Source organism: Sinohyriopsis cumingii, chromosome 6, assembly GCF_028554795.1.
Source record: "Sinohyriopsis cumingii isolate HCF-2022 chromosome 6, ASM2855479v2, whole genome shotgun sequence".
Taxonomy (NCBI): Eukaryota; Metazoa; Mollusca; class Bivalvia; order Unionida; family Unionidae; genus Sinohyriopsis; species Sinohyriopsis cumingii.
This window is the reverse complement of record NC_142966.1, coordinates 100,914,792-100,940,010: the sequence shown is the minus strand read 5'-3', so window position 1 is coordinate 100,940,010 and position 25,219 is coordinate 100,914,792. Positions and strand designations below refer to the sequence as shown.

Here is a 25,219-nt window from a genome sequence, read left to right as displayed (position 1 = left end):
ATTTGAATGCCATTCTGTGCAAAACTGGAATACTTAAAATGTTTTAAAGAGCTTAGTTTAAAAAAACATATATATACCATAATGCAACAAGCTGATGCTGAGTAATCAGGAATTGTTATTGAGGTACTGGTATGTAATATTTGTTTGTCAAAGCATTTGTATTGTAACTTGTTAACTTTGTGAAGGTTTACATGCTGATAGATATATTCCATATAATGTACCTACTGCAATCAACGGCTGAAATAGGCTACAATCATGTAAAGTTGTAAATATATTTCTTTTGTTTAAAACCCCCCAAAAGAAACAGCTCTGTTAACCTTGCATCACTGAGAAAAAAAGACGGGTGGGGATGGGTTGACTAAACATTGATGGATGTTAATAAGAGTAGGAGTTCAGTTATTGGTTAATAAATACTGTGTATACACATGTAAACATCAGAGAAAAACTGCAAATTGCAGAGACTCAGATCACTTGTCACATAATGTGCCACCAGATCTGGGTCCATGCAGTTTGTTTGGAGTAATCAGTATAACAAACAACATAGACCTGATCTGCTGGTGCACTACATGATCACAGATCAGAGTATATGCTGTTTGTATTTGGACCAGACACATATCAGATTAAGAAAATACTTGGCATTTCCCCTTACAGAAAAAGAAGAGAATTTATATCTGTGGAAAAGACATACTCAACTGTAAACTGGTACTGACCCAGATCTATCATCAACATAATGCACCGGAAGATCGTGTCTTAGCAAGAAAATCCAACTTAAGTTCAAAGTGCACAAAACTTTGTATCTTGATTTAAAATTAAGTTAGAATCATACAATATTCAGGATTTTCTTCATTGGAGTACCTCTATCATACTGCTAAATCTTACAGAACTGCATTTTCTCCAATTATCAAATCCAATATGGGGCTTATAAGCTTGAGATAAAAGTATTGTGCTCAAAACATGTTGAGAACATAGGGCCTGGAGTTCATAAAACTCTCAACCTGAGATTACTACAATCAACAAATAGCATAGACCCTGATCTGTTGGCATATTATGCAGTAACTGATTTGGTTCAATTGGTGATTATACTTGGGTTCAGAGACCCTAAAAATATCATACAACTGCTAAAAATGATGCAAAACCAATCACACGAAGAAACTCCAGCTGGAAATATTACATTCAAGTCCCCTTAGATCAAGTTCTATACCATGTGAAATTATTCATCCATACAAAAAGTACCTCTTTTTAACATCAATAACTTGACAGCAATCAGGAATATCATCCATCTGAACACTAAAAATCATTTAATCCCCAGGCAGACCATTATAGCGATTCTTTTTATTTCCCATGTGATGCTGTCAAAATTTTAATGTCATGCTAGCTGCAACTGCTGCCTTGGTTAATTTGATAATATGAAAGAGAAAGTACTTTCCATCTCTGCCTTGAGGTTCTTACCATCATTCATTACTGAACATAATTTCATGGGACCTGCATATCCTGAAGGAAGGAGCATGCTGTATATTAGTTTCATTGTACTGGTTTAATTTGATTTCCTACTTCAAAGCCTGCAATTGTTGTCAAGTCAAGCTCTTGATCAGGAGACAAAATTAGCATCTACTCTCAATTTCTGAAGTGGTAGCTCAGTTTGCTGATTGCAGGACTCATAATCTAAGGGTCACAGGTTAGATTCCCCCCCCCCCAAAAAAAAAAAAAGCTAGCCTGGGTAGGATGTCCCAAAGTGTCCTTGGGAAAGGCACCTGGTTTCATTTCCTTGGCATGAAATACCTAATAATGTGTTGAAAGTGTTAAAAAAAATAAACAATCAACCAAATGAAGGGTACTGTTTTGGCTGACAACATATCAGACATAAATGGTATCAGTGCAGAAAAAAGATAATCATCTGACCTTTTGTTAAATAAAATTTTTGAATGTTATAAAGCACTTAATACACTATATTGTCATTTATTCCAGGATGATGCCAAGTCATCCTTAAAATTATTCCTGGAAACGAGTGGAGCTAAGTTAGATCCAGCTGTCTGAATAGTCTTTTTCATCATATATTATCCTTTGTAAATGCTATACAATTTTGAGCAAAAACTTTTGATGTTATGTTGGTGAAATAAAGAATAAAAACAGAAGTGTTATCTTATTTAGGATGTCCACTATCTCTTCCATAAAATCAAAACCAAGAGTCTCTCATATGGAATGATGCTGTACAGCAGGCTGTAAAGGACTTAAATGAATCCAAAGATAAGTCTGTTTCTTCTTTTGTATTTGCTGAGTGTTTAAATCTTCTCTGATATTACGGAACAATAAAGAGACTGTCGAGATGGCCATCAGTGACCATATTGGACGTAACATTAGTATCATTTTCATTTAGGACCAACTAGATATCATGAGCATACCTGCCAACCCCTATAAATGTAATGTAAGAGCCAAAAATGGAATAATCTGAGTATAAAAAGTGTAATGTATATTTTACACATTATAATTTTTAAAAAACATGAAAAATTTATTTTTGTTACTAACCTTGATATACAGCTGGTTAATGTTCTTGTCATAAATATGCAAAAAAATCTATGTGGATTAGAACCAGATTACAAACACAAAACATATTAACAGTTCATACATTACAACTTAAACTTGAACTAGTTTACATGTCAAACTTTTGACTGAGTGATCATAAACTCCACATATCCTGCAGGCTACAGAACTCTCATACTCTTTTCTAAATTTCTGAAGCACTACTGATCTAACCATTTTCTGATCAAAGATGTTGTAAAGATGAAAAAGATCTCTCTCTTCTAGCAGTATTTCTTACAATCATTAACATTCATGAGACATATTGATAAATGGAACATGTGGTCCTCTCACTGCCTTTTTTCCAAAACAATGAGTTTTCCCTGAATCTGATAATCTGAATCACTGATGAAGTTTTTCTTTAGTAATCTCATTCAAACAACTTTGGATTTAAAGAGATTTAAATTTGAAAAATTTCAAATAATTATGGCTGACAGGCCCTTGTACAGAATAATGAAAAGTAAAAAAGACACATTCAGCAACAGATTTAGGGAAAACCCTGCCAATAGAAGGTAGAATGTTCAGAGGAAATATCAACACTTTCTACCAAGTGGCAATTCTGCTAGCTCCTAAGACAACTTCAAAAGATATTTGAAATGTATAATTTTTTTTGTATTTCACTGAAAGAGAAGTCTTGGAATACTTGAGACTGATATACAACCAATGTGTTCGAGATCTCTGTAATAACATGTGATGGCTTTCAAATTAGTATTGACAAGATCTGAGTGTCTAGACAGATCTGAAATTTGCAGTTTAAACTTGTCTTAAGCAGCCACCTCTTAAAAGTGAGAAACTAGCCTTTAAAGATACACCAATTGTATCATGTACAGTTCTATGGTAAATAAAACTTTGACAAAAGTAAATGTTGGAGACAGGTTATTGCCTAACACAGATGACCTTTATGGTAAATTTGCCTGTTAACATTAACTTTAGATTCTCTTGTTTTTGTGGGAATAATTTTTTGTTGTCCAAGCTCTTACTTTATTCCAGGTACTCAGAAAATGGTCATTATGTAAAAGATATGATTAGTTTAACAACATACATTTAATTCGTCACAAAGAAACACTTTTGCAATATCCTTCCATATATCAAAATGTAAGAGCTTGGAGTGCCTGTTTTGTTTCAATGAAGAATACCTTTCATTGGGTGATTAAATTCAAGGTTCAAACAAAACCATGAAATCTACAAACTAATACAGTATGAAAAAATTGAATCCACAACATATAAAGCATAAAACTTACCGCATGGTTTTATCTAATTCTAGATCATGCTCATGCATAATTCAAAGTGTCTGAACATGACCACACAGTAAGCTGATACAAAAATCAGCCATCATACATACCATATATACTCTCTTGTAAGTTGAGTGCAACTGCAAACTGCACAGACCTAGACCTGCTGTCATATACTGCCCTGGCAGATCTGGGTCTACGCAGTTTGTTAGGAGTAATCAGTGGAACAAAACAACAAAGACCGCTGATCTGCAGGTGCATTATGCTACAGCATATGAGGATCTTTGCTGTTTGCAGTCTGAATTGACTTGTAAGTCTACATGGTATATAAAAATCATACATACACAAAATTACAGACAGAGTCAATGGAGAGTACAAGTGAGATGTGACAGAGATATCAAACTCTTGATGTATAATATAACAGACATAATTAACTGTTAAAAAGAAAATTAAGCAGTGTTTGCAGAAAGTCTATGGAAATGATCAGTTTAACAACATACATTTAATTCGTCACAAAGAAACACTTTTGCAATATCCTTCCATATATCAACAACTATAATGAAAATTCTACGTAATTCTGAAAAAGCCATACATGTGGTTGTTTTTGAGAAAGACATTTTAACATGAATTAATCTCTCTAATTATGGAGGTATCACAGGAGCATTTCCTACAGATCAGAATGGCATTCAAACTGGATCATGCTAATGCAATACAGTATTTCTCTAATGATAAGACCAGGGGGACAGTTTAGAAAATTTGTTAGAAGTAGTAATGAGTAGGCTTATTATCAGAGAAAAGCATTCTTAATAAACACTTTCCAGTATTTTCTGGAAAAGGCAGGAGAGCTTATCATCAGACAAATAAGGTCATCTTACCTGCCAATGTTAACAGCACATCTCCAAAGGCAATACGATTAAATGGCAAATCTACAACATCAAATCAAACCAATACAAATTGATACATTAGTGATGTAAAATTAGATACAGTAAAGCTTCCCAAAACCAGAAAATGTCAGGACCTACGCTGTTGACCATTTTAAGGAGTTGGTTGCTATAATGATGTAAGATCTGAATTAAAATGGCCATATTGAAACCAAATATTAGGCATGCTTTGCTGTAGTTAAAAACATATCTAGAATCTTCTCACTGAGTAAACTGACAATGTTTTGACACTAATCAGATATTGTTTGTGGATTTCTCAGGAGGGGTAAATTGTGAAGCTTGATAATGGTGTATTGCATGCAAAATATATTATAGTAAGATTACATTTGTATATACTGCTTTATTTTCCATAAATAACATTTCTCAATCACCATTGACATTTAGCTTTGCATGCACTGCAGTCAAAATAATCATTCCATTCCTGATATCAAAGCTGGCATGAAACTTGTGCATGCCATTTTAACATTAATTTTTCTCTTGTCACTGAAACATACTTCAGTTTTTTTCTCATGAAATAGTTCTAATTAGAACAAAAATACACAGAAAGAAAAATACTGAATGTTGGTTTCAGCATTATTAACTCCTTTGGAGACAGGTCTATCACTATGTTGTTCATGTTCTAAAGATGCAACTGGAGTAGTAAAACAAGGTAATTGACAAGATATAAAAGTTAATTGCTGGCACCATGATTTATTAGATACACACATGCAAGGTTAATTATGAATTACCTGTCAAAGTGCAACATAATTTTGTTCTGAATTTGATATTGCCATATACAAAAATAAAACTTTTTGGCACAATGTGCAGCTCTCGATCCTATGGATGTTGTACATGTGATTTTTATTTCAGTTGGTGGTTTTTGCAGCACATCAACCCAAGTAGGTTACTTAGTGCTATGGCAATTTTAGTAAAGTGCCTTGCCCACTGATGTACCACATCAGGCATCCCTGGCTGACAAGATGGTAGGATTTGAACCCACACTATTTTGGTTGCATGTCAGGGATGTTAAGCACTTAGCCACCGTGTCTCCAATAAGTAATTTAAGACATGCTCAAGTATGGTACTGTCTGAGCCTTAACAGGCATAAAAGCCCTACCAGGTTAACAATGTAAAATACTGTAATAACTGTGGTTGCAAAACATTAAATACATATTTGTTAAAAAAAAGAACTGATGGAAATAAAGAACAAAATAAAAGAACTAAAAGTAATAATAATATCTTTCATGATCAATTTCAACTGATGTGTAATAAACAGAAGATATTTTGTTTTCCTAAAGGTGGATATATTTCATCACGTAGTTTAAAAATGTGATACTTTATTGAGTTGCGAAAGGTTAAAATGTACAGATTTGGCTGCCACAAGAGGAAATCAACGTATGTGGTATTTATGAAGGAGAAAAGATATACCAAACTTACTTCAAAAATGAAGCAAAGAAAATTAAACTCGCTCCTGTGTGAAAACACTTCTCCCTTTCATAAAATTCAAGTCACTTGCAATATAAATATTATTTAGAGCAGTAGGATTGATTTGACCTCATCTTTTGCAGTAAATTACAATTTGAAATTTGTAAACTATTTGACCCTATCAGAAAACAAAAAGAATGTCTGATACAGCAATCCATCACAACCCTTTTATCAATGTTGTCAATTAAGGGCAAATAATTTAAGAGAGGAATGAACAGTGTCATTTCAAATTTCTTCAGCAAAAATTAATTTTCATGCCTGAAATGCAATTCAGTTTCTGTTTGCAGTATTTGTTATAGCTCACAAAGTGCTCCTTTTGATGCTGCAGGTACAACTTCTGTACAATTAAATGTTGCATGGTATGATGAGAAATCTTATATTTTCACATGTGACAATATAAAAGATATATTTTTCAAATGTGAAAAAAAATCAAATTTAAAAAAATAAAACTTTTTCTCTCCAATCAGTTTCTATATTTCACATTTAAGTAAATAATACAGTGAGATTTCCTCTGTAAGCTTGAATCGGACTTCTTTTAATTGAAATTTCTGACTTCATTTAAATTAAAATAGACATTACTTTCCTTATTTTCCTGTGAGACAAATTTGCAGAAACAAGGACCTTAATTTTGTGAACACAAGTATCCTGATTTATGTCTTTTTTTATAACTATTTTTTTTGCAACCTAAACTTTGTTATAACTGTTTCAACAGAAATAAAGTCGATTTAGAACAATAACGGATTATGGACTTGTTTGCAGTGTATCCTATTTTATTCAGTCTTTCTTGTGTCAGGCATATATAGATTTAATACTTGCAATCAGCACCTTATTGGGTGGACATATGTGTGTAGAGACACAATGCAGATAGGGAAAGTAAATATGGTAGAACCATCCACTGGAAAGGTCTAGATAACGCCAGTTTATTAAATAGTCATGATATTGCCACTATCTAAAATTTTATGCTCACTAATATTTTCGGTTTTACTTTGAACCATAGGGACAATAATTTATAAAGGGAAATGTTTGTTTAAAAAATAGACATATGAACATGTGTATCTGTAGCACACAATTCCAGTGGAAGGGCCCCGGGTAGCTGAGTGGTCTAAAGCGCTCACCGTTACAGATCACTGCCATCTCACCTCTGTCTGTGTGGGTTCAAGTCTTGGGTACAGCCAATGTGGTTATCTGAGAAAGCTTGCCAGTTAGCTTCTCGTGGGTCGGTAGTTCTTTCCAGGGTTTTCCTGGGTTTGTCTTCCCCCATTTATACTGGCCGCTTTGTATAGCCTATCTTGTGCTGAAAAATGGCGTTAAACCCTACAAAAACAAATTCCAGTGGATGAAGAATTTATAAATGTTGTAAAATTTTGTATTGAAGTACCATATGTCCCTGCTTACATGTTGGGTCCCACTATAAACAACACAGGCCATGGCCTCCTACTGCACAATGCCCCAGCATATCTGGGTCTATGCAATTTACAGTTGGACATGACTTACAAATGAGTGCATAAAGTAGTTCAAATTAGTTTTATTTTACAACACTTCTGAAGAATCACAGGAATTATTATGTACCACAAATACACAGATTTGTATGTCAATCACTGTCATAACAGTCTGACATATCTCCTAGTTACAAAGACTATTTGTCACAGTCACTAATGAGCGACATCGTTTTGTGAAATAGGGTAGTACACATTTTACATTACATAATATCTCAGTGCTTCTTAGTTTATGTACAGTAGTTTTTTTGTCAACGCAAATTTAAAAATAAATATACATCATACATTGCCTCACCATATAAAGTTAACCTTGAAATGTAAAAAATATGATTTATTCTTTGTGTAATACAGTAACAATTTATGATAGCAAAGAATCTTCACATAATGTGTTACATATCCCTTCATCAGTTCATCCAAAGCACTAAATGCGTAGACCAAGAAATTTAGTGAAAATAAAAGCACAGACATTGATCAATTGCATTATCTTCTTCATGTAAATCTCACAGCTTGCTTTAGATATTAGCTTTGCATCAAATAAAGGAAGACATAAAGTATGCCCAGGGCAGGGACACTGATGGAGTGTTGCTATTTGTAGTATGGCCAGCAACTCTCTCCACCCCCCACCCCCCACACATACAGATAGAGAGAGAAAGAGACAAACATATCCGGGTCAACAGTATATATATATATCTACATACAACCTGTACTCGAGTGAACAATGTAGGCCTCGATCTACCAAAATGTAATGCACTGTCAAATCAGGGTCTGATTGCTTGAATAAATTAGTAGACTGAACAACACAGACCATGATAGATTGACATGTAATACCATAAAGGATCAGAGTAATACAATTTGCATTTAGGTACACATTATAAATTGATTTACATTTTATCAAACAAAAAAGTTGGAATGCCGAATTTGTTATCTAAATGCAGACACAGATCGCTCAAGTCTGCTATTTATGTCTTCAGGATAAGGAAGTTAACAAATTGTCAGCTTATATCCAATTTACATAAAACTCCAACAATCCTCTTACATTTTTTTCATGGATAAATTTTCTTTTCATTTGGTAATTTTTAATAGAGAAAAATGTTATACAGGGAATGATAAAACAAGATTTGGGGGTATATAAAACAAGATAAACATTTCTCACCATTGTTATACTGATTTAAGAGTGAAGTAAAACATACAAGTAGTAAAAAGCACTTGAAAGAAATAAACCATGAACCTCTGTAAGATGGAAAATCTGATCAAGGCATGAAAAAATACAAAATGTTACTTACTCGATGATAGTTTCTGGTAAAATTCTGGTATCAAGGGTTGAGACCAACTTTAAACAAAAATCTAAAAGTATATACTGTCCTAATAAAAGTAGAATGTTTGAATAAATCAGAAAAATTCTTAAAAGTTTAAATATTTTTGGAGAATTCATATAAAAGATCACATTTTATTTCTGTGGCAAATAGTTTTATCATCCTGAATGTCACAAAAATGAAAGAAAAAGCAATATTATAAAGGCTAGAACCCTTAGTATTTGTTAAACATGTGAAAACTGGAGGCAAGATTTTTTCCTCTGAAATCCTATGCAGAAAACTGGAGGAAGTAGGCTACAGGATAAAATCATGTATACAGCTCTGTCTTATCAAACAAATGATACCCTTTATAGCAGGAAGGCACTTTTCAACCTTGGGTGTGCATCCAAGTGTAACTTCACAGTCATATGACTACATCTCATAAAGAACTGGTATTTATCACAAGGCAGAAGTGACCTTGTGGATGATCTGTATACATATACATACAAACATAAATATTAAAATTTACCTACCAAGTTGTTTTTGCTTGATCATATATATGTCCAAGGGCTAGCAAGCTGTTAATGCTTCTTTAAGTAATCAAGGCCATATCTGATGGTTCATCAGATTTATTTTTACAAATGTGAAAGACTTTCAGACTTTGATAAAAAATTTGTATGCTAATTTCTAATTATTTAAAAGTTCTTATTATAATTTCAGTAACACCCACCATATTTGATGCCAGATTGACATCATTTGTAATAAAGGTTTGTGGTATTACTTGGTATACCAACTGAAAGGCCTTTGTCAGGATTCTTCTCATTTTTTTTATATTTTTAGTAACAGCAGCCATATCTGAGGGCTGATTGGTATCAATTTCAAATATATGAAAGTGATCAGTGCCAGAATGCTTTCAGTTAAATTTTGTAATTTCTGTTGTGTGGTTTTTAGAAGGCATCGTTTAAACAAAAATAAAGATTTTGACACCAGGATGCTTTCATTTAAATTTGGTCAAATTCTCTATTTAGCACTTACTGCAATAAGTTGTTAAAAGGTTTTTCTACTTGAAGTAATGGTGGCCATATTGGATGATGCTCTAGAATCCAATGAACAAATTTTAAAGACCTTGATGTCAGAATGCTAATTGTAAAATCAGGTATGAATTGGTCGTGGATTCTATAAAGTATTTTTTGTTACATATTATAAGCAGGAATTGTGACCAGACAATTAAATCATGATGGATATTGCAGGACACAAGAAGGACCATACCAGCAGCACACCTGGCCTTTGGATAAGATGAGTCAAAAAAATATTCTTAAAAAATTAAACAATCTGTATAATAGCCTTAAAATCTAATTGTTACATATATATAAGCACAAAAATATGCATACAATATTTAACTGCCCTACCTCGGTCGTTTTGGCTCCATCATGTTACATATAACAAGGTTTTTGTAATAGAAAAGCTAAAGTCCAAATATTAAAGTAATCTAGCCAATTTAATTTGACTATATTGAGAGTTTAAAACAATCTTGCAAACAAGTGTCTCAGGAAGGGCAGACGTGGGGGGGGGGGGCAGAGAGGAACCAATGAAGATGCATCCTGATGCAAGCAGTAAGAGCCTCATGAAACTTGGTTTTGGGCAAGTAATATTTGTCCAACCCTGGTGCATGGTAAAGACATCACATTTTCAATTATTATAATACTGAGTGTAACATGCTTATGCAGTTCTGAACCCAACTTGTTGGGTGGAAAATATCCTGAAAGAGTATTCTAATGAAAGTCTATCCCCCCACCCCTTTTATTCAGCCCAGGTGGCTATGTGGGCTAAGGTGTTTGCCTATACTGATCACTCATATCTCACCTCTGTCTGAGTGGGTTCAAGTCTCAGCTTGTCCAACATGGGTATGTGAGAAGGCTTGTCAGTAGCTTTCCGTGGACTGGTGGTTCTTCTTGAGATCTTCCTCTACCAAATATACTAGATGCCATGTAAAGACTACTATGTGATAACACAAATCGCATAAAAACTCACAAAGCCGAACTAAATACTGAGCTACAGCTCATCTAAAACCAGTCAAGTGAGATAACTTTGACATCAGTGCATGCAAACTAATCCATTGAAAGCCATCATTTAGATCTAAACATGTTCCCAGATTTGGGTAATTTGATTTTATGCATCTGTAAAGGACTCTGGGCACAAAATGCAAATGGATTCCAATTTTTTCACTGTGCATTCCTCAATCATCTTGCCTTGCCATATAACTACAGACTAAGATATAAACCACATTAAACTTTGTGGGGTATAAAGAAAATGGTATAACATGAATTTGCTTTAAAAGTACAGCTATTATGTAGTTTGTCCAACTGAAACCCTGGCTACTCCTGATTTGTAGAGTTTGATATAATACTGCAATGCATTGCAGCCAGTATAACTGGTAGAGGAAAAACCTGGAAACCTCCAAGGAAGAACCACCAACCTAAAGGAATCTACTGGCAAAGTTTGTCACACAGGCCAAGGGGTTTGCTCATGTGTTATGTATACCCAGTGGTGAACAGTGCACCCAGAATTGTTACCACATAATACACTGCTTGATTATGATCTATGTGGTCAGCTTGAAATCCTAATGATAACGTGCATAGACCCAGATCTGCTATAACCTAATGCACTGCCAGATTCTGATCTATTCCATTAACTTCAAATCATAAGGATAAAGAATAGACCCAGCTCTGCTGTTACATAATGCATGGCCTGATTGTTATCTATGCCATTAGCTTAAAATCATAAGGATAAAGAATAGACCCAGATCTGCTGTTACATAATGCATGGCCAGATTGTTATCTATGCCATTAGCTTAAAATCATAAGGATAAAGAATAGACCCAGATCTCTTGTAGTGTAGTGCACTGTCAGATTGTTATCTATGTTGTTAGCTTAAAATCACAAGGATAAAGTGAACAGACCCAGATCTGCTGGCATATTATGTGATGACAGAGCTGGGTATGTGCATTTTTAGTTCATCATTGGTAAACACAGTGAAACAAATAACACCTGTTCATTTTGACTCACTCACTGGTTATTGTAAAAATATTGTGTGATCTTTGGAGTGTTCAGAATAGACAAGCTTTACTATCGATTCTTTGTATCCTTGACAAGAAGCATGACCAGTGCAAGGAAATTAAGATCTTATTCCAGAACAGAGACAAGATATAATCTATTTACATTATACAATATCTCAAACCAGAGCCAAGTGGAATCAGCGATGCCAGAATAGAAGATGTCGTTTTTGTGCTAGTCTCATGAAAGGATATCCTATGAAAACAAATTAGACTGATTTGTTTTGTACTTGTAAAAACTTTAAAAACTGGTTTTATGAAAAAAGGTCACAGGGATGGGCTTGAGAAAAAAAGGGCAAATTTCTGTGAAAAGAAAGTCTTGGAGTATTAGATATGTGATATGTTCTTTTGCATACTAAATCAATGAGATGGACAAAAACAGGACCGATTTCAGCAATAAATTAAATAATGACCATGCTGGTCTCACAACCTGAAAGAAATTTCTCTGGATATTGATACAGTTGTATCATCCTGACAATCAGTGTTGTTATTCTGATCTCATGAATTGTTCAAAGAAATGGAAGATGGCCTTAAGTACACCCTAATTAGGTTATACTGTACAATCTAGACATTTTGGATTCATATTACAAACTCTGTAATGCAAAACCATATTCATGCCACATTTCCTATGGGAATGCATGTCTAAAACAATCCAATATAGAGGCTGTCCTGAAACAACCTAATGTTATAGTGGGAGCCAAGTGAAAATGTCAGATTAGTTTGAATAAATTCATGGAAAGTTTACAGCATAATATTACGAAGAATATGGCCTTGATTTCACTGCTAGAACAATTGTATGTGCTTGAAATTTAGTCTGAAATGAAATTCTGTGAACTAGATGAAAATCATGTAAATAAAATTTAAAAATTGATTTTTTTCTTCAGTTGATACATTATTTTGGAAATAGTGAGTTGTGATTTCAATGGCAACAAATTTTCAAATCAAATATTTCCCATAGTCCAGTTAACCTATCTTTTCTTAAAAAGTACCTGTGTAAGAAAAGATAAGCACTGTCCATCCATCATATGGCTGTTGCAGTCAGCTGTGACACATACTGGTCAAGATAGCAGGAAGTCTTTATGGGATTGAGATTTTGTTTAAAGTAAGGTTGGAGAAGTATGAACTGTCTAAAATTAATTCCAATTTTTTTTAACAAAATTAATAATAATCTCCTGATTCATGACGAAACAAAGCAAGATGTATATCATCTGAGAAAGCTTGAAAATGCAATCAGAAAAACAGATAAATTTTCTCTGATACCAGTATGAGAAAAAATAAATTAAAACAAGAGATAATTTTCCCTGATACCAGTGTATCATCGTGTGACAAAATACTAATGGGTTTTGTGAATACAAATTTGAAGTTAAAAGATGCAATAAACACATTGTACATATTTATATGAATGAATATGTGATAGATATAAATATAAGCAATAAGATGTAGAAAAGGAATATAAATGAACTCCCTCAGTATATGAGTCTTTTGTTGTCTTTTATCATTCTTACCACCAAATAATGAAACAGGGGTTTGACCGTATGGATACAAAAACAGCTGCTCAACAAACTGATTGGAAAAAATGCAATCAATGTCATAATTATTTTGCATGCGGAGCAATCAGTCATGTTAATAAAGTCCACATATAAAAAAAGAAAACTTATAATGCCATACAGGACATTACATTTCTGAAGATCCCACTCATCCACTCACCCACCCATTAACTTTAGTCCATGATTTCTAATCTGACATCTTTTATTTTCAAATGGGATGGTTATATGGCTTTTCTGTTCAATCAATAAATCATGCAAAAAGAAGGTAGAAATAAATTACCTTTAGCCTTTAAGCTTAAATCACCTGAAGCTAAAAAATAAAAGGGCAATGCAATGTAAGAAATTAAGCAAATTATTGAATACATGCCAACAAAAAAGCAAAGAAATCCTGCAATCCACTAACAGACTGGCTACAATTTTATAAATCATTCTTCATTTTATTCCTTAGACTAAGAATTTAAATACATATATGTCTGTTATTTGTTTCTTTGTGATAAGTAAATTCAGAAAAGGAAATTTACAGATAACAAATCTCAAAAGATGGTTTTTATATCTTGAATATTTTGGTGATGAGTATTGTTTATTTTGGAATTTCCAAACATCTATTTTAAACTTTAAAACAACACCTCTTTTCTTGTGCTGTTCAACATGTTCAATGCTTAAGATTTTTCAGAAGAATAATCCACTTCAAAACTTTATCTGAGTCAATATTTCTACTGTATGTTTAAAATATACAGTTTAAAGAGTTTGAGTGGAATGTACATATAAATTGCAAATTTGTATTAAAGTCTGAAATATTATCTACGTCATTAGGTTTGCAGGAATTCTCATTCACATGTAACAAGACAAAACATATAGTCAAACACAAAAACAAAGTGCTACTAAGTATTTTCTGCATGAAAATGCCATTTCATAAAAAAACACATCAATAAATGAAAATCACATCCACTGCATTCAGTGACAGTTCATCAGTAGCTTTCCCTCTGACCAGGAATTATGATCTGTATGGTTAGCTTTAATTGCAGTGACTCTGATACAGTTGTTGAGTGGCCAGGGTCATGTAATCACACCTTTATGTGTTTATAAGTTTGAACAGAACAATTTAAACTACTAAATGGAATTAAATGTCAGTCCTTCAGGCTATTGAGGAAATAATTTGGGGGAAGGGCTTGATTGTTAACAATTGCAGGATTACTGTTCATAAATAAATCAACATAATGCAAATATAATAAGTAAATAATAATGATACAGCAAGCGTTATTGCAAGGATTTTTTAGTTGCCTCTGCAAGAAAATTAGTACCATATATACTCATTTATAAGTCAAGTCTAACTGCAAACAACAAAGATCCTGATCTGCCATAGCATCATGTGCCTGCAGACCGGGGTCAATGTTGTTTGTTCTACTGATTATTCCTAACAAACTGCATAGACCCAGATCAGAGAGTGCATTATGTGATAACAGATCTAGGTCTGTGAAGTTTTATAAGCGAGTATATATGGTAGCTTATCAATGTGGTACACAAATTATTGCATGCAAGCATTTTTAGTTGGTGAACAAAAACAGGCGAGTGGGTTGGGTTTGTATCTACAGATGCCCTTGTAACTCTGGATTCACAAGGTATCTTTATCATCTGGTGCTTTTATAAGAGCATAATCTTACTGATTATGAAAGCACATCTAAAGAAGAAAACTTTTAGTCAAACTCAAAAGTTACATTATTATTTTAGTTAGTTGACTGCATTGTCAAGACAACCAATTTTGACCTTCTCACAATGATATGAAAACCAGGTCATTCAGACTTTCATTGGGTCAAATGACATCTTATTAATGACATCTTATTAATGACATTTTCTTCCAAATGGAAACTTTCATTGGGTCAAATGACTTCTTATTAATGACTTCTTATTAATGACATTTTCTTCCAAATGGAAAGATATCTAAAATTAGCACTTTTATGGAAGTAAAAATACCAAATCTAATTTAAGTTATTGAATACTTGAAAAATGAAAAAGAGAATGCTAGAGACTTTAATGAAAGAGACTGTTCATGTATTTTTGTCAAATTCTGACACAGGAAAAAAGAGAGAAAACCACCTCTCATTCAATATATCAAAGTTTGTTAGCTCTATGTTAATAACTTAAGTGTATAGTGAAGTGTAGCAAAGATCTAGTGTTAAGAAGAGATGATTAATTTAACTTACTTTTGTCTGGACTTTGGCAAGATTTAGCTTATGGAAGGAAAGAAAGAAAGCTTTACATGTATCCTTGAAAACAAATTTTTTTGCGAACTATACAGGTAAATGCTCTACCTTCTGAGCGTGCCTGGAGCTAATAGATGTTCATCAACTTTGAAATTCATCCTGAGTTGTGTCAAACAGTAGTTTGCTTGATCAATTTTAAGTGCGTGTGTGTGTGTGTGTGTGTGTGTATGTGTGATTTGGATTTTTAACATAGCTTTAAAAAAAAATCTGTCATATTGCCATGATGTCTGCACTGGGGCATCATGCTGCAGACATGTAGCAAGATGTCCCACCCTGTCACATTATCCTGACACCAGGCCAACCAGTCCTAACACTAACCTCTTCATGCTAAGTGCCTAGTGAGGCAGTGTTATTACCATTTTTATAAAGTCTTTGGTATGACTCAGCTCGGGTTCGAACCCGTGACCTCCCGTATCCAAGGCAGACGCTCTAACCACTAGGCCACTAGAGCCATCATCAGTTTAAGTATATTTTCAGTCTACTCAAAAAAAATTCTTTTATGGTACACTATACAAATGTCTAACTGACAGAAAGTTCATCAGCGCTACCTAAGGCTGGAATGTTTTTTTAATACAGAACTTTCTAGGCTGAAATTGATTACAATTACATAAACTGTTCATTTATGAGCATTAATTCATATTGCCAGTACATATTAGAGTTGTTTCAGCTTTTTGAGTGTAAGAGGTACTGTAACTTTCCAAATCTATATTTGTTAAAAGTGAGTGACAGACTCAACATAATCTGTATAATCTGAAAGTTTTGGTATTTATTGATGGTACTGATGCTCCACTGCCTAAAAATGAATTTCTGGGAATTGAAGACAAGCTCATTTCTTCTTTTGAACTGCTTAGTGTTGAAACCATCCCTGAAATTATTGAGTGATAAGAATTTCAACTTAGCCACTGTGGCAGACATATTGGATTTAATATCTGCACCAATTTCATTAGGACAAACTAGACACCTTTAGAAGCCTTCTGGTGAAAACCCAATGTTGATAAGACCATCCATTCAGAAGAACTGGTGACAAGATTTTCTAAATATTTATTTGAGGTCAGATTTTCATTCAGGACCAACTATATACTGTAGTTAGTCTTCTGGTGAAGAGCCTTGTTGATATGACTTTCCATTTAGGAGAAGCAATAACAAAATAGCTGAGATGTTGGCACTACTGGATGTCAGATCAGCACCATTTTCATTTGATACCAACCAGACAACAAAATTCTTCTGAAAAAAACCCACTGTTCATATGACTTTCCATGTAGGAGGAATATTGGTCATACTGAATTTCTGACTGGCAATCTTTTATTTAAAACCATCTACACATAAGGAGTCTTCTGGTGAAAACACCATGTGGATCCAATTTTCTATTCAGGAGGTGTAGCAATAACAAGATTTTCAATATGGTTTCTGTAGTGGCCATACTGGATGCCAGACCAGCAACATTTGTATTTAAGACCAACCAGACATTATTAGAATATTTTCAGTGAGAACTCCATGCTTATATCACCATCCATTCAGGAGGAGTAGTGAAAACAAAATTTAAAATTTTCAGGGTTCACTGTTTGTTCTCAGTGTAATTTCATGCCAACAGGCTGGACTCTTAATCAATGCATTGTTAGGGACCAAACTATTTCTTCTCATTATGATTTTATTCCAACAGCCTGGACCTAGATTTATTGGTACATTCTGTGATGACAGATCATGCTGTTTACACTGTGTTATACATGAGTACATATGGTATATAAGCATTTACAAAGATCAATGATGTGAAATTTCCATTGCATGACAGTGAAACTACCCAGAGATGCTGAACTTCTGACAGCAAATTCAGTGGAGTCCTAACAGTACCAATTTGAATTGCAAAAAATGTTTACTCCCAACTTAGAATCTTTTTTAGTACATTAAGAGAAATGAATGTCAGCACAAGATGAATTTACTATCAAACCAAGAATTAAGTGATCACACTGAGAATGTAATGATTGGGTTTATATAAAAGTCTCTTGGAAAAGTATGTCTTGTTTGCAAAAGGAATAATGATGCAGCCCTTAGGTTTTCATTTCCCATATACGTTGTTAGTCTCAGAGACCTGAGTACATTGTATGAATAAACACATTAAAAAAATCTTGGCAGTCAAATTTTTAAAACTTTGGATGGATTTCGTAATATCTGGATGCAATTCTGCAAAATATTAAAACCTCAGGTTTATTGCAATTACTGCACATTCCACATGCAGTCCTGCCAAAAATTAGCAAAACAACTAATTACAGGAGAGGAATTCAAATATATTTAAATCAAACTGAGTTAATATTGTAGATCTTTAATGGCATACATTTTACCACACTCACCACTCCCAGCATATATATTATAACCATACTAATGACATTGGAAAGAAAAACATATTGAGATAAATGAGGCAGCTGGAGTTCCTTTAGGCAATCTCTGTAGCTGTGGTACTGTGCAACAGAAAAGATGCCACTGCATTTTTGACAGAAACTGTTAAGAGCTAATCTGAAACTCAAAATTTGTTCTTCGCTGTAGAACCATGCATCACAATCCCTTGTTCTTCACCACAGAATCATGCATTACAACCCTTGCTCTTCAATACAGAACAATGATCGCTTTACCAATCAGTGCCATCTCACCTCTGTCCATGTGGGTTTCAGTCTCAAGTTTGGTCAATGTGGGTATGTGAGAAAGCTTGCCAGCTGCTTCCTGTGGGTCATTGGTTCTTACCAGGGTTTTCCTCTGGTTCTACTTCCACAAGTTATACTGGCTGTCATGTATAGCCTATCATGCACTGAAAAATGGCATTAAACTCCAAAAAACGAGCAAACAAATCACTGCAGAACCACGCATTACAATCCCTCGTTTTTTTTTTTTTTAAGCCATCATGCATTATTCTTGGCTGCGGAAGCATCAATTACAATTCTTTGTGAACTGAAGCTATGTGTTGACATTTTTTTTTACACAAAGCAACTGGATTAATATAATAATATGCTAAAATTAAGATTTAAGAAACTGAAAAAAGAAATGTTGCATACCAAATTCAGAACTGACTGGGCTTAGGCTTGTAAATAACAATTATTTCTGAATCTAGATGAACTACTCTAAACCAAACTATCCAAGAGCCGATAAATTTTAATGAAATACATGAAACTAAATTCATCGTATTTTGCAACATATGATATTCATAAATATCTTCAAGGTGACATCCAAACAGTATACAGTAACGATGTTGCTATTTCTCTGAGCAGCAAAAATAAGTATACATGTGTGTATGTGTTGGTGTAAAAAACAAGAAATTCTAAAGAATAAAATTCACTTTTCTGTCAAATGTTTCGTCCATTCTTAAAGAGTTAACGGAGGGACACCTATTTACAGTTATTTTTTGTTACTCTTTATTCTTAATAACTTTCTTATTAAAACATCTAACAGTGTTGTCAATAACAGTGTTTCACATAGAATGCAGGATCATGGTTTTCACCACAATCTGTTGTCCTACATTCATTCCTGACTCTGACAGAAAAAAAAAACTGGAAAAATATGTCTACAACTTTCATTGGTGCTAGCAATGGACAAAGTCATGAAAAGTGATAAAAACTTGAAGATGGCAATGAATGCACATTTGAAAAATAATGTGCAATGAAAACATTCAAAGTTTGTGATAGTCAGCTTTGTTGCAATGTACAGCATTTGATGGATATTACTGTAACATATTTTCAAAGGGTTAGAAATCACCCCACATTTAGGATAATTAAATTTAGTTTTTGAGACTGAAATTATGACAAAAGAGACTACATTTATGTAAATATACAATCTGTCATTTAATTATTGATTTCTCAGTTTGAAAAGAAAAGTAGTTCAGAAAACATGAGTATTTATTGTAATAAAAGCTGGTAGAAAATGAGTGAATGCACACGTAAGTTCAATGAGAGTTACAATTGTTTGGTGCAGCTCACTTCAGATTAACCAGATATTCAAACATGTTAATGTTTTCATGAGTTATTTGAGCACATGATACATCTTATATTGCAATATTGTAAGTGTCTAAGGAAATTATGCAGTCCACAATGTTATAGTGGCAAAACTGTCAAATCAAACAAGATTATCTCATGTTTGTAAGCACTATTAGTGCATATGTACTACTGTTTTCTTTTTTTCCCTCTAAAATGTTGTGTCCCTAAAATTTGGAGAGTGGATGATGTAGTTTGCCATGCATTTGAGGATCCTATGTCACTATGTCATAATGTGCAGCACTAAATAAACAAAATCAAAACTTAACAAATGTACTATATATATATATATATATATATATATATATATATATATATATATATATATATATATATATATATATATATATATATATATATGCAGAGATTAAAGGCTTTCCAGTGTAAGGGATAAAAAAAATTAAATTCTGCTTGTCAGACAATGTCTGCTTATCCAGATGAATAATTGGTGGAGAAGGACAACTGGACTTTTCCTGAACAAACAACACAGAAATTACTGAAACAGGAAAAATTAATTTCTGTAAGGACAAGTAGCAATTCAATAATTTTTCAAAGGCCTGGTGCCTATAAGGTGGATTGGATTCATGCCAGCAATCAATTATTGTCTCACTTGGAATGTTTTCAGATGCAGATCAATTAAATCATAACAGCCAAGGGTATTCAAGTAAATTTGATTTCTCCATAACATGGTAATGATGGTTACCATTTCCCTCAATCAATTGGCTGTAATTATGGTTAGAGTGGTTTCTAATGAAAGCTTGGGGAGCAATTTTACTTAAGATATTCTTACTGCTTTGGTTGTTGACTTCTGGAAATATTTCAGTCTAGAATTATATTTATAGAATTATTAACCTTCTTGAATAAGAGTAAATATTTGCTCTTCACCAGAGAATCCCATAGAAATAACAAATCACATTAAACTGAAGCTACTTGTAACCTATTTCTTTTGACGTTTACTACCAGACATTTATGTTGATGTCCTTGTTAGAGATTTGCAATACCACTGATTAAAAACTGTAATGAGCGCTTCAGTCATGATGCCATCTGACCATCAAATTAATTTTATTCCAGTTTAAAAACCAGTTAAAACCTAGAAGTTGTTTGGTTTAGTTTGGTGTGTTACAGCACATCAACATAAGTAGGTTATTTAGTGCTGAGGCAATTGGAGTAATGTGCCTTGCCCAAGGACACACCATGCTAACCTCTGAGCCAGTGCAACTCCCCATAAAATTTTCCTTTAAAATTCCTCTAAAGCAAAAATATATTTATGCTTGCTTGAATGCCTGTGAGAATACAAAAGGAAATAACACATTTTATCATGCTTCCATCATGATTTACACATATAATGTTGAAATCACTGAATTCTGAGATGGAATTGTTCTCAAGACCAGATGTCATATAAGGGTATCAAATATTTGATATCAAAACTTAATATTTTTGATGAAAACAACAGGTGAACTAAAATAAACAGAATATAATTTTTTGTTTTATATGTAATCTGTATGGAGTTATTGGGGAAAAAAAGGCAAAAAGTTGTTTTTAAAACTAGATCACAAAAAATGTACCGGAACTTTTTCTGTGAGTGACAAATCAGATAATATGTATTCTGGACCATTCAGACTATTAGAGCAAATGTGATAAAAATGGGGAAAAGCCTGGAAATGGATACTGAGTACTATAAACAGAAAGGTCTTGTGCTCTGATATTATTCTATATTTCATTTACAGTGTATTAGATCGCTTTCAATCAAGGAGAAGCAACATATGTCTGGTGATAATTCAAGTTACCTTTTCAATCAACCTCCATCGCCCATGTTCATGCTTTGAAAATTCTATTTTAAGCTTGTATGTGATTGATCATGAATCTATTGACCATTTTAACAAGTGAAATCAATGATTACATAGCTCTCTCTATTTTCACTAGTCTCCTGTCACCACTGTAAATTCTGCCAAGTGGAAATTTGGTCTTTTAACTGGCACTATATAGGCAGTATTTTGCTGACACAACGTGCAACTATGTACATGTACCTCTTACCTACCCAGTCACCCACTTTCCTACTTACTACCTACTGTAACAAGGTATAAAAGATATACAAATAAAGAGCATTTGCTTTGATCATATGAAAGCAGAATTATTAAGTTTATAAGAAACAGATTAATGTTGTTTTTGTAGTCATTTTCGACAAACTTTCTTCTTAAAATCTGCTTGAAATTCTATTATTATTGTCTACCCTTAGCAGCTACATTTTCCTGGGTGAAAATCACAGGTTTGGAGTAACCTTCAAGTGGCAAGTAGTACAGATTTCATCCTTGACTAGCCACTACAGCTGAAGCTACACATGAAAAGCTTGCATCATACAGTTGTTGTGTATATCTATAATTTACATAAATTTTATGCATGGCTGTAATTTGTAGTGATTATCTATAGGTAAATTTTGTGTGTATGTATAGGTTCTATTGTAAGATATTAGGAGTGACAAGCTTGTGTAGGATCTATAAATAGCTTTTATCAAATTACTAACATTAATATTAGTAGTAAACAAGTTACTAACATTAATATTGGTAACAAACAAGTTTGGGGGTGGATGGGGTAGGTCATATGGGATCTTTTATGATGTGGGAGATTTGCAATGTGTCAAATAGGAGTAGTAGCACAATGCATTTTTCACCTCTTACACCTGTATATAAGTAGCTAGTGCTGGAAAAAAATAATTTATTCTCATTTCTTGCATTCTTGTTGTAGACGTATTTCAAGTTGTGTTCAGATATTATCTGAGAGAAAACATTTGTTTAGATTATTCATTGGAAGTACAAAGTGCTCATTGGACTAAAATATTATTCTGGGACTGTGAATTATTCAAAGGAGTTCTGGACAATGCAAATTTTAATACATCAGTACTGTTGATGGACCAGTGCATTTGAGGATCTGAAATTCATTTGGAAATTTGATTCTTCTGGACCCAAATAGAACTTTCTTTTATGGATTATTATGGATTCAATTCATAATACTGTAAGATCCTGTCAAATTTTCATTTTATAACATTGATAATGAAATTATTTGTTAAGTTTAATAAAACTTGTTGGTTTTGCATCTTTCTGTTACTTAGTTTATGACCAATGATTTGCAACACAGACCACTCACATAATTTTGATCTCATTCACATACAAATAAATCTCTAGTCTAAGGAGGGTAACCTATAACCTATCACAATATACAATGTATGATCATTGATAAAGAACGTTTAGTGCAGAATGTAGGTCAAAATGACTTTTAAGCAAGCAGTACTGATGAAGATGCATCTCATGTTTCATGATTTCAGAAATTTAAGGTAGATAAAACACCAATGTGGCCATGAGCTAAATGCAAAAAAAATAATGAAACAATAAAATGTCAAATGTAGGACACAATGACCTTCTTTTGTTGTAGGCCTCAGGTGGCTAAGTGGTCTTAGGTGCTTGCTTATAGAGATCACTGACATCTCACTTCTGTCTGTGTGGGCTAGAGTCTGGCCTGGACCAATATGGGTATGTGAGAAAGCTTGTCTGTAGCTTCTTGTGAGTTGGTGGTTTTCCTGGGTGTTCTATTCACCAAATATACTGGCCATCATGTATATCTCCTGTGCTGAAAAATAGTGTTACGCCCATAACAACCAAACAACCTTCTTTTGTTGTAATGGTTGATTCTAATACGTATAAATATAATCACCTATACTTTGATGATTCTCTCATAAACAGTGCTTGAGACTCGAACCAAGACAATGAAGTAATGAAATATGCTTCAGCATCCAATGTCTGTTATGAGGACCCATCTAGATACATCCACTCCCAATTTTCACATAACAGTATTTACTACTTTTAAGAGAAATTTCTAGGTGATTGGTTTGTAAAATCCCTCCACTATTCACTCAAATATGTAAATGTCAGATTCCCAAATTTCTTAAGTAATAGATCTTTCATGTATTCCAGCATGTTATTTTGCAGACTGACTAAAATGGGAAATTGATCATCTTTCTCTTCTCATACCCTTCATGTCTGATACAAATAACATCCAAGAGATGGTTTCTATTATTAGTATTGATTACATTGGCAGAAAACATAACACAGTTCTTCAATACCTTCCTTGCTGTCATTCTCATATTAACAATCCTGAAGAATCCTAAACAGTTTCCCAGTATACTCCCATAACCTAGGTTTGACTGACAAGGTGATTGTCAGTTACAATTTCACAGCAATGTAAATCATTTCTGGGTAAAAGTCTGTTTCAATAAGATATAACATATGAATAAGATATAACATGTGACTTTAGAATCAAATGTTCTGAGTATAATTTTTGAAAAGAACAAATTCTGATTGACATTTACTGGGAATTCTATAATGATGTTGAATTTTCGTTGCCTTTTTGCTGCCAATACTTCTCCAAATATGAAAAACAATTTTGTGAAGGTGGATGTGTTATTGTGAAAGGATTTTATTGGTTTCCCTGGGGAGTCACAAATTAGTTTCTTCAATAATATATTAAAAATTTCTATAGACAGTTCTAAAATAATAAAATTGTCTCTATTTCTTTATATATGTTACATCATTGTAGTTGTCAACTGTGATGCACATCTTTATGATCAAATTTTAAGTATCTTTTTATGTGATGTTTTTCCATGCTATTTATCCATCTAATATCTTGTATAAATTGGTAGTCAAAACAAACAGATGCATTTTGTGCCATAACATCATTTTGTTTATAACATCTGCCTAATACCAACCATAGGGAATTAATGTCATAAACAGTTATCAGAACTTAGTCTGAAAAAGCAATAAAGACAAACAGGTCTTGGATTTACATGCTGGTATTGCATTTATAAATAAATAAACTTATCAGAAATTCTAATACATATTCAGCCTCATTTATCCAGACATTGTAAACATGAATTTTCATTTATAGGAACCATATGTATGTTCCCAAATGTGCCTATTTGAATTGTAAATTAATTCATCAACAAGTCATTGGAAAGGAGAATATGTCAAGTCTGTCATACTGAAATGTATTCACATGATGTATCAAAAATAGTTCTTTCCCTTAACTTGAAACAAACATGTGCACTAGGGAATATGCTTAGTAACTCTGAGGGCCAGCTACTGATTGATATCATGAATGACCATAGCTTAAAACAATTAGCTGACTTTCCAACTCATGATAGAAATATATTAGATCTAGTCCTGGCCTCATTACCAGGCAAATTCTTGTACATCCAATTAGTGACCATGATGTTTTAGCCTATACCCTGTCTATACAA

At 33.4% G+C, this 25,219-nt stretch overlaps 1 protein-coding gene across 17 annotated transcripts in view; it reads right to left on the bottom strand.

Annotated features, from left to right (window-relative positions):
* Positions 1-25,219, bottom strand: part of LOC149797568 (C-Jun-amino-terminal kinase-interacting protein 4-like) — a 243,704-nt gene that overhangs the window by 39,562 nt on the left and 178,923 nt on the right. For 11 of the 17 annotated variants that reach the window (XR_016421848.1, XM_089962444.1, XM_089962445.1 and 8 more), the window contains 2 exons: positions 13,939-13,968; positions 4,682-4,732 (listed from right to left, as the gene is read on the bottom strand). The exons of 3 other annotated variants lie outside the window; for them this stretch is intronic. Coding sequence is in view for 13 of the 14 variants with exons in the window: in XM_089962444.1 (XP_089818570.1) it covers positions 4,682-4,732; positions 13,939-13,968 (81 nt within the window). In the remaining variant the exon portion in view is untranslated. Of the gene's footprint in view, positions 1-4,681; positions 4,733-13,938; positions 13,969-15,859; positions 15,887-25,219 lie in introns of all 17 variants that reach the window. 3 more of the 17 variants (XM_089962453.1, XM_089962452.1, XM_089962447.1) reach the window with 3 other exon arrangements.